Source organism: Choloepus didactylus, chromosome Y (assembly GCF_015220235.1).
Source record: "Choloepus didactylus isolate mChoDid1 chromosome Y, mChoDid1.pri, whole genome shotgun sequence".
In the NCBI taxonomy this organism is placed as follows: domain Eukaryota; kingdom Metazoa; phylum Chordata; class Mammalia; order Pilosa; family Megalonychidae; genus Choloepus; species Choloepus didactylus.
The window spans coordinates 9,146,637-9,158,159 of NC_051335.1; the positions used below are offsets into that span (position 1 = coordinate 9,146,637).

Here is an 11,523-nt window from a genome sequence, read left to right on the forward strand (position 1 = left end):
GTCAGTATTTAATACACCAAATCCTTAGGCGCCATGTTACAGCGAAGCAGAGGGCCAATATTTGGGAGGGGATACAAACATCGATGAACGCCTGCGAGTAAAAATTTAGTTTTCCTTTAAACTTGGCCATTTCCAAGTGTAGATAAACATACAACAATAAAAAACAAAAGGAAGATGCCGTTTCCTTGTTTTTTATTCCGTAAGTCTCTCTCTTCCCTCCCCTCCTCCCTAATTTCCCCCAGGATCAGCATCCGATCACATCCGGGTTCCGCAGCCATATTATATTGGTCACGCGTTGTACGCTACCGTTGCTTCAGCTACTTTTCGGTGAGGGGAGACGTGACTCCTAGAGCTTGGAAAAGCAAGAAAAGGAGGTAAGGAATTCACAGTTTTAAGCACGAATCTCAAATTTCTGCCTCAGGAGAAAGGTTGCCCGGCTAAATCATCTCCTGTAACTGCGGAAATTTTGGTAATATCGATTTTAATTTTCTCTTACAGAAGTGCTTTCAGAAAATCTTTTAGGAATTCCGATATGAGTAAATCGTATATGGTGTGTGTATCTGGAGGAACTGGTTATCAGTCTTTTGCTTGAAAAGTACCTTTACTTTCCGTTCCCCCAACAGTATGTTCTCGAGGTGGCGATGTAAAACCAACGAACATGTAGGTTTGTGTCTGGTGGGGGGGGGGGGCGGCGTGGAGAAAATGGGATTGGTTTAAAATGTGAGAAAATTGAGATGTGGAAGGGAACACTGGGCGGGGAATCTATAGTGGAACTGGAAAACAAGTCTTTATACGCATTTAACCTGTTTACTCTTTAACTTCCGTGACTTTTTCCATCATATGGCGGATAGTGAGGGATTGTTTTCCCAACATGACACTAGGACGCCATTTTGTTTCATGTGCAAATGAAAACAAATATTTTTTTTCCTCTTTTGAGGCGATGATACCTGAAATGGTTAGTTAAGCAGTGTTCTTAGCGTGTACTACTAAAAACTTGTAATTTTAGTCCCCAAGTGATGAAATGTTTATTCAGTGGATAGAAATCATCAAATTTTGATATTCCATGTAAATCAGTTATTTTAATCAGCCTTTACTAAAGCTTATGAAGAAATTAGATATTCACAACTTTAAATTTCCCTCATTAAAGACTTGAATGCCGTTCTTACTTCTGTGACTTACTTTAAACAAAACTCTTTATGACTCTGGAAAGTGAACTATTTTAAACCAAAATGAGAGTATTTGGTGCACAGTTAAAAGGGCATACATGGAAAGCATGTTTAAGATATTTATATTTCTTAAAGCTTACAATCTTAAAGCTTAGGTAGGATTTAGAAACTTCTTTAATGTTTATTTTCAGGTAAAAGAAAGTCACATTTAAAAAATTGAAGCCTTACATACTGCAACCCAAAAGAATTACTGAAACCTTCCTCATCACGGTTTTTAATAAATTTTTAATGAGATACTATTAGAAAACAGGAACATTTTCCCTTTAGATCAGTACTCTTTTTGCTCTGCCGTATCTTTTCTCCTTCTTTGAAGTAAGAAACAATGAAAAGATGTTAGCTTCTGTAGAGTACTTCATCTGTAGAGTACTTTATCATTTAAACACACTATAGGGTATTTTTTTTCCTACATATGTATTCTTGTTTTTAACTTTTACAGCAAAATGGTGGAAGCAGATAAACCTGAGAAACTGTTCGTAGGCGGTCTCAACCAAGATACCAATGAAAAGACACTTGAAGTAGTATTTGGGAAACACGGTCCTATAGTGGAAGGTAACCTTTAGTACCAACACAAATATTATTTTTCAAAGCAATTGTATGGTAAACCTATGAACACCTAAATTGAAATAGTTTTTTTTTTTGGGAATTCTTGGAACTTTGGGTTAAAGGATCAAAGATTTCTTTTAGTATCCTGAGTATACTGAGAAGAGAAACAACAATTAATATGTTGCTGAAGTAGGGCATGATAGCCTAACTGGAGTTATTCATTACTGGTATTTAGAATCCCAGTAATGAAGTGAAATGTAAGAGGGTTTTGTATAACTTAGGTTGATTGATACCGTGCTCTATCAAGGGCATCAAATTAAGAAGTGTAGAAAATTGCAAATGATTGATGATCTTGAAAAACGAAAAGTTCTGTTTTATGAAGTACACTAAATTATAAAAATTTACATGTATTACAGTTCTTTTAATGAAGGATCGGGAAACAAACAAGTCCAGAGGCTTTGCTTTTATTACTTTTGAGAGCCCTGCAAATGCTAAGGATGCTGCCAAAGACATGAATGGAAAGGTAAAAGTCATAATAATCTTTTAGGTCTGTTTCCTTTTAGTTTTTTTTTAAGGTAGCATAATATCATAAAATTCAAATAACTTTTGCCTTCAGTCTTCCAATAAACTTTTTTAAATCACATAAAAAAACTTAAAATATATGTGAAAGGATGCAAGATACATTAAAACTTCTATTTTAGATTTAAAGCCTACAAAAATAATTGTAACAAAAATTATTGTTTACAAAAACAAAATTATTTTTTAAGGCTAATATTTATAAAAGCTGTTTCAACTAACAGAAAATCCCTATGGCGTAAGAACCTGGAAAAATAGGGAAGATTCCTTCCCATTTTCCTGGCTAAAAACGGTTCTTAGTGTAAGTTGTGTTTGAGCAGGACCTTTACATTCAAAAGAGTATCCAGTTCTTGCAGACCAAAATTGATGTGTGGGCACATGGAAGAAGGTGGGGTATTGGAATAGCTAGTAACTGGCCTCCCTGCTGGTAACTTTGTTCTCCTTAAAAAAAATTCCATTCTCTGGGTAGATGTTACTCCTTTAACCAAAGTTATTTTTCTTAAATACACATCTAGTGATTCATTTTATGGTATTGGCTCAGGGCTGACTTTGAGCCAATATCTGTTTAATGTGTTATGAATAAAACAAAATGATCTTTGTCTCCCTGAATCTTAGAAATCTAGTAATTGTATGTCTCCTATCATTTAGATTTTAAGTGAATCTTTGAGAACCAGACTCCTTAAAATTGAAGTAAAGGTTATATGCATTCTAGGCACTTTTAGAACTTTGTTTTTCTTACATTATCCCAATCTGTTTGATTTTTCTGAAGTACTTTTAAGTTTCCCCTAATATGCTGTATTGTATTTTATTCCTCCTTGTGTTTTTGGACTTGCTTAGAATCATTCTTCCCTATGTCCTCCTCAGAAATAACAATTTCTTCTTCAAAATTAAACTTAGGTTACCTATTTTTCTCCAAAATTTTTTCTCTTTTCCCATCTTATATTGTAGGTGTATCTTTTTATGCTCACTGTATTGTGTATTTACTTATTCATTGTTAAATTATCTCCAGTACTTTGTAAGTTCTCTTAATGTTGAATACATACAGTAATTTCTCTTAAAACTCAGTTCCTTGTGCATAGCAGTATATATTCTGTACAGTCTTACTGACTTTATTTTTCATATTTTGAGGCTTGATAGTAACTGAAATTTCAATTTGGCTCCTGGTTTGTGTTAGGCATAGGGATGTATTTCACATTCATGGCAGTGTAATTGGTGATGATTCTGTTTTCTTTCGATTTTCAAATACAAGAACATGTAGATTCTTTATGCAGGCATTATTCCTAAATTCAGCAGATAAGTATTGAGTGCTTGCTTATGGCAACCACTGATTTAACAACTGGAGAAATGGTTGTGAATGAGATGAAGTACTTATTTTCTTGGGCCCTTTATGCTAGGGTGAAAGAGAAGAATTATACAGGTAAAAAGAAATTTCACCTATATATGAATGGTAGGAAGAAACTAAAGTAGGTAATTTAATTAGATAATGAGAGAGTGAATAGTATTTTTATATAGAAAGAGGTGTTAGTTGAGACCTGAATGTTGGGAAGAGGAGAGTGATGCACAGATCTGGGGAAAAATGTTGGTCCCAGCAAAAGCTTATCAGTCCCTAAAATAGGAACAAAGTATGTATGGGTATTCGTATTGGGAGAGGGTCCAGATCTACCACTGATCTTGGAGTGGATTAAGGTCTTTAAAAGAAAAAGAATTGAATAGAAGGTACTACAGTGTTTTATGTAGAGCAGTTATGCTCATCTGAATTACGATTTTAAGAATCACTTTAGCCTATTTAAGAGTGAAATCTTTAGCAAGTTTTAGTAGATTAGTTTAGGACATTTGGGTATTTCTGAGACATAAAAATGTGTAGTATTAAAAATTATTTTTTAGGGTTATACCTAAAGTAAAATGAGAAATAATGGGTAATGCCAGACAAAGTTCCCATTTAAAGAAAAATAAATAAATAAAACTAGAACTAAAGTAAAACAGAACTGTAATCATTTTGGATCATTTTCCTTTTCAGTGTTTAATAGAATAAATGTTCAAAAGTAATTACGAATATAGAAGAAATAATATGATTCCCTTACTTAAATCATTGTATATTTTTATCTTCTAAATGACACACTGAAATTCATTCGGATACCTTTGGGACACTGAAAATTTTAAATACGTGGTGGGACTATAAGGGAATGAGTTACATGTTGTAGAAAATTGATGTGCCACAGTCTCCTGAAATGTAAGAGGTACTAATCTCTTGCTTTTAATATTAGAGTACACTTTAATAAGTTTTTGTAATGTATATGCTTTTGTGTTGGCTGACTCAATAATGGAAGGCAGTTACCAATTAAATGTCTCATTTGTTTGGCACTGAAGGGCTGGTCATTTCAAAAGAAAATGCTTTGGGGAAAACTATTGATCTTGAATTTCATTATAGTTACAATAATAAATTAGTTTGTAAAGCTTTTTGGATTAAGTTAAATTTAGCTTAACATTAAATACACTTTTATCTTTTTTAGTCTTTGGATGGAAAAGCTATTAAAGTAGAGCAGGCGAACAAACCATCTTTTCAGAGTGGTGGTAGGCGGAAGCTGCCACCTCCTCCAAGAAGCAGGGGACTTCTAAGAAGTGTGAGATGTGGAAGAGGAGGAAGTGGAGGAGCAAGAGGGCATTCTTCACGTGGAGGACAGTTGGGTAATGTTTTGAAATATAAGGATACAGCCATGGTACTGAAAAACTTAAGTTTGAACGTGTAGACACCTTGGCTTTTATTTTTGTTTTTTATAACCAAAACAAATTGCTATGAGATGCATTGGATGAAGAATGAACATTTGATAATAGAATTGTTTGAATATACCAAAGAATTATTTAGAGTTATAAGACTGATTGGAAATAATGTACAAAAATCACCACCTTGCTCATGGTGACTAACTATGTATTGTAATGAAATAGCGTGTTTCCATGTAAACGCAGTTTTATGTTTTTCATGATTTCTCATTGGCTCTGCTTCAACAATTGTTTTTGCAAAACTGTTCTATTAATCATACATTACAATTTTCCACTTCAGGAAAATTATGAATTTAAATCAGTGATTCATAGAGAATAAACTTCTAAATGTATTAATTCATTTTTTATTCGGCCCGAATAGCATCATAAAATATTAAGGATTCTTGAAAACCACACAACTGGAAACAAAATCACTCAAAATACCCACAATATAGAGATAAACACTGTTCCATATTTTAGCATTTACCTTACAATATTTGTTTTCTTCGTATACATTTGCAAACAGCTATGCAGATTATTTCCCATTCTTTTTGATTTGGGAAATTCTAGAAGACCTTGGCCCTCTGTAAAGAAGCTAACAAATCTGTTGGAATTATCAAGGGCTTTCTTTAGATTTTCCAACTTGTCTCTGACTTAGGAAAAGGCTAAAAATTGCTTCACATATATGTGTCTGTGCTGTGTGGAAGATGCCTCATTAAATATGATTATTTCTTTTTAATGGAATTTTATTGAGACATAATCACATAACTTACAGTCATTCAAAGTGTACAATCATTTATTCACAGTATCATCATACAGTTGTGCTTTCATCGTTACAATCAAACTTTGGGCATTTTCACTACAAAAACTAAAATTAAGATTAAAATAAGAAAACAGTATCCAAAACATCCCATTCCCCTCCTCCCCCATTTGTTCATTTACTTTTTTAAATGCAATGTCATTGAGGTATAGTCACACCCCCTACAGTCTTCCACAATGTACAATCAGTTATTCACAGCACCATCATACAGTTGTGCATTTTTAGCACAGTCTTTTTTCTTTTTTTTTTTTTTTTTTTAAAATTATTTGGAAGGGAGCAATTTTTCTTTTTTGTGGCAGTCTGTGTGTCTAACCACTTTTATTGTTTGATGTTTTAACCAAACCTCAGCAGTCAAACACTTAGCTTCTAATTTTTTAAATTACATATGTAATTCATTTAGGAAGTATTTCCCAACCTGGAATTGCAGTTTGCTCCATTTTAAGTTGAATGTGTGGAAAGATTTTTTTCCTCCGTTTACTTAATCTCAGAAAGTTACCAATTTATACTCCTCCAAATATAAGAATGTACATTTTCTGCTTACCTTTGACAATTCAAGGGAGTAGAATATATAGTGAAAAATTTTCTAGAAAGTGAAAAATTACCACAGATAATATATTTATTTTTCTTTGAAGTTCTTTTATTTAATTCTCTGTATGTGATGTTAATGTTTGAAAACAGCTATGTTGACACCAGAATTATAAGAACATTTTTAATTTCCTTTCTAGTTTGATGAAAAATGTTCTTTTATTTATAATTTATCTAGATTTTAGAAACATTTACATGGCATGGTTCTGCTTCTACCCTCTGCCTTCCAGTTCTTCCCTAATTGATCTCTCTCTCATCCATATAAAATGCCACATCCTTAAATTCTTGAGTCCTTTTCTTCCTAATTTTTCCAAACTGACTTTTACCATAATTTTTTTGAATTGTGCTTATGTCATACAGGAAAATACTGAATTTTATTTGTTTATTCACATATGAACTTTAAGAACACAGTATGGAGTAGCAGAGATTATAAACAGTTTCTGTTTTAATGGTACTTAACTGAAAAGACTTTGTTTTTAATATAGTTGATAGTGGGTATACTCTTAACCCCAACATGAGTTCTTCCAGAGGACCTTTTCCAATTAAAAGAGGCCCATCTTCAAGAAGTGGAGGTCCTCCTCCTAAAAGATCTGCTCCTTCTGGTCCAGCACAAAGGAGTAGTGAGATGGGAGGACGAGGTAAATGCCTTCTGATAGAAAAGACAGTAGCCACAGCTATTTTACGTAAGATAGTTAACTTAAAATTCTAGAAGGAAGATAGAAAGTGACAAGTGTATGGGCCTGTTTATTGACCCCTAGCTTCTTTTCCATCTCTCTAGTTAAGTTTTCAGAATCACATTTAAAAAAAAATCCTGCTGTTTCTAATCTTTAAGGCAGTTTTTAATCTTTAAGGAAATGTGGGCCTAAAAGAGATCTCTTTTAGGCCCACATTTCCCGTGGAATTCCTCTTAATTTATCTTAAAGTTCCTGCAGATACTTTGATTATTAGTACACTTTTCCTGTTGTTTCAACATTAAAATTTTATGTATTTAAATTTTAATGTGTTATGAGAGGAAATTCTGGCCTGAGAATGAATGTTCAGACTATGTATTTTGACCACTGGCTTTCTTTTCTTTACTGATTTAGAAGTAATTGAACACTGGTCACTTTAATAATTTGTCCTTTTTTCTGGCTCATGATGATGCCTTATTAAAAAGATACTGTTTCAGATATAGATGATGGTGAATACATTCTTAATCTCAAAATGAGTTCTTCTGCAGGACCCTTGCTAATGGGGTCCTGGAGTTCCTGTATCTAAAACTTACTAGAAATTTTGGTTCCTAGGTGGTGCAGGCATTGTATGTGATTTTATTATAACACCAAGAAGTATATCAAGACGTACGACATAAATTTTCTGCTTCCAAGAATCACCTCATTGGGAAGAGAGTATCCAGAATAAATAAAGCCTAATAAATAGAAAATAATCATTTGCCTTAGCAGTAAGCATGTGGTGTATAAAAATAGAATTAAAGTTTGAAGGATAGATTTGGATGGGTAGAACATCGAAATTGAGAGCCACATTTTTTCTACCATTAATGTCTGCAGATAATTCATTTGAAATACAAGAAGTATAAAAAAGAGGAAAAAAATATCTTTGTGGCAAGAGCAGTTCTTAGTATGAATGGGCTTTCAATTATGGAAGAATCTTAGGTTTAAACATAAGAAGGAATATGTAAATCATGAGAAATATTTAAGCCACATGATCAACTTTTAGAATTAAGGGGAAAAATAAACACTTATAAATGAGCAAAGGCATAGAGGAGCCGATATCGCATATATGTGGCATATTTAAAAGTCTTGGAGTGGTAATAGGAAAAATGAGGATAATTGATAAGCAGGAAGAAACACAGTTTAATGTAAGTGGAGAGATTGAAAGGAAGAATGTCAATTTTAAATTTTATGTTAGCGTAAGATGGCTAAAGAGAAAAGGCAATATCAGAAGTAGATGAATTACAATTATTTAATTCATTGAATTACAGTCACTTGTAAATGTCCTTGCTGTATTAATAAACACCTATCATATCTAAACAGTGGTAGTACATGTAAACAGGTAAAGTGCCAAGAAATGATGTCTGTGTCCTGAAGCCTAGAAACTATTGGGTTCATTGAAATAAGTGTTGAGAAAACTGATTTGAAATATAGAAGCTAGAATATGAAGCAATTATGTTAGCAATGTTATTTTGTGATCTGAAGGGTTTTAACCAGGATGGTGGTTAAAATACAAAATTTGCATATGGAAAAAATAATTCAATGGTAGTGGGAACAACGCAGTGGAAACATGGCAAGATTAAAAAGGCTTTTGAAATACTCTGGGGGATATTTATGAAGTAAGGTGGTAACAAGGAAGTTGACAGATGTAAGATAATAAGGCAGTTGTTGGGAGATTTAATCATTCAATTTGTGTAAGTTGTGTCAAAATCATTTATATTTAGTCCAGATTTCTGACTGATTTTATCTACTGATGGTGATTTAAAGATTACACAAAAGTGTCTGTAGGGAAGGAATATGTCAGAAGATAACATTTAATATTTAAAGGTCAAATTAAAAATGTTTTCAGAATCTTAGAAGGAATAATGTTAAAATACTGTTTTTCAGAGGAAAGAAATAATTGTTTGAATTTTTTTACAATTCTTAACTTGAGATACTTATGTATTTTTTAAAATTAAAGGTTCAGTGTCTCGTGCAAGAGACTATTATAGAGGTCCTGCACGTAGAGAACCCCTGTCATCCCAGAGAGATGACTGCATGTCAGCAAGAGATGATGGCTACAATCCTAAAGATAGGTAAAGGAAAATCACAAAATACGTGAATTGTTCAGTCATAGTTGATACATAGTTTTTTGCAGTAAACTTCGGATAACAAAATTAATAATTTTAAAATGAACATTTGATTGGCATTTCATACATTAACAGTGTGTGCCTCCATCACACCTCTTTCTTAGTTCCAGGATATTTTTATCACTGCCCAAACAAAATCAATACTCAAAAGTTACTCAGCATTGCTCAACATTCCTCCGTTTGTGAATTCCCTGACAACCAACAGTTTGCTTTCTATCTCTGTGGATTTACCTTTTCTGGATATTTCATATCCATGGATTCATACAATATGTGACCTTTTTTTCTCTTTTCTTTCACTTGGAATAATGTTTGAAAGTTCTTTCATATTGTAGAAATTACCATTACTTCATCTTTTTTACGGTAGAATAATTTTCCATTTTATGTATATACCACAATTAATCCATTTGTCTGTTGATGGACATTTGGTTGTGAATAACAACTGCTGTATTTCTGTACCTGTTTTCCATTTTTACACCTAGGAGTGGAGTTGCTGGGTCGTGTGTTATAATCCTATGTTTAACTGTTTGCAGTTAAACATAAAAATAACTTTTACTTATTAGCTGTACCATTTTGTATTCCCACTAGCAATGCACGAGGATTCCAATTTCTCCACATTTCCTGTAGTTTAAAAAAAAAATTGTAGCTATCCTAGTAGGTATGAATGGGGTGTCTCGTGGGATTGATTTGCATTTCTCCTGATGACTAATGCTGTTGATGATCTTTTTGTGTGCTTGTTGTGCATTTGCTTAACTACCTTGGAAAAATGACTATTGAAAAAAGTACTCTGCCCATTTTTTAATTGGGTTGTTTTTATTGCTGAATTGTGAGGGTTCTTTATATATTCTTGGTATAACAAATTGATGTTTTGTTTTGTTTTGTTTTTATTACTTGCTGGTTTATTTAAGCTTTTCAAGCAGAGATTATCCAAGTGCCCGAGACATCAGAGCTTATGCTCCGCCTAGGGACTATGCATACCGTGATTGTGGCCATTCTGGTTCTCAGGATGATCATTCTTCAAGAGGATACAGGTATTCTGAACAACTGTTTTTATCAAATCTTTACAGCTGTTAATTCTGACATTAATCCTTTTTTTAAAAATTTAGTGATCGTGATGGTTGTGGGGGTCATGATAGAGATTATTCTGATCATCCCAGTGGAAGTTCCTACAGAGATTCATATGGGAGCTATGGTAAGATTCCAGCTATGCCTTGTATAAAGTAGAATTATACATGGCCAGATTGTTTTTGATGAAATTTTGTTCATAAAAGGAAAAAGAAAAACTACTGTGACCTTTTGGTTTGAGGACCTTTATTTTCTTAATAACTTGAAAACTTTGATTGCTTTTAAGTGTAAATTGGCACTCTTCGTCTTTTTTCCACATTAAGGAAAAAATATTTTAACTTTTAAAAACAAATTTAGGAGAGTGTTTCAGTAGTATGAAGCACACATGCTCAAATAGCCAGCATTTCAGTCCCATTTCTGAAAATGTTGCTGAGCATTTTACTTTAAAAAAAAAAAATTTCTTGAGGTCTAAAATGATTACTTTTCAAATTTCTTGTAAATCTAACATCCTGTACTCAGAGGCAAGTAAAAGCAAATTTTCCCAAACATGGACTTAATAAAGCCAGTTGGTGAAATTATTTCAAATATTTGAAAGCATTTAAATATTTAAATCTTGCTGTTACTTGACCATTGACCCTACAGGTAGCTCCCGTGCTGCCCCACCTACTCGAGGGCCTGCTCTGACTTATGGTGGAAGCAGTCGCTATACTGATTATAACAGTAACAAAGGACAGGATGGATACGGCAGAAGTAGAGAAAGTTACTCAAGCAGTTGGAGTGATATTTATTCAAGTGTTCGTGAGCGTGGTGGCAGACAAGAACGAGGCCTTCTACCTTCTGTAGATAGGGTATACCCTGCTCCTCGTGAATCATGGTAGCTCGGGTTATGGGTCTTCCAGAGGAGGTTGTGGGGGAAGCCGATCTGAAAGAGGAGGGTGAAACAGATATTAAAAGAGTAACAGTTTTTGTACCAAACCTTCTTTGAAAAAAGAAATTAAAAATGCTACTTTATCTGTGCTACCCAGGTACTACTAAAAGAAAAAAAGTTTGTCAGGGAGGGGTGTATGCTAACTATCCCTCCATAAATTTTTGGATCTTTAAAGGAAAAAGGAAAATTG

General features: G+C 33.4%; 1 protein-coding gene across 1 annotated transcript; it reads left to right on the forward strand.

Annotated features, from left to right (window-relative positions):
- The first annotated feature begins 1,666 nt into the window (after window positions 1–1,666).
- On the forward strand, window positions 1,667–11,283 carry LOC119524169 (RNA-binding motif protein, X chromosome-like). Its single transcript, XM_037822811.1, has 8 exons — window positions 1,667–1,775; window positions 2,186–2,292; window positions 4,856–5,030; window positions 6,993–7,145; window positions 9,175–9,289; window positions 10,249–10,371; window positions 10,447–10,532; window positions 11,048–11,283. The coding sequence occupies exons 1-8, from the start codon at window positions 1,667–1,669 to the stop codon at window positions 11,281–11,283; spliced, it is 1,104 nt and encodes a 367-aa protein (XP_037678739.1).
- The last annotated feature ends 240 nt before the right edge of the window (window positions 11,284–11,523 follow it).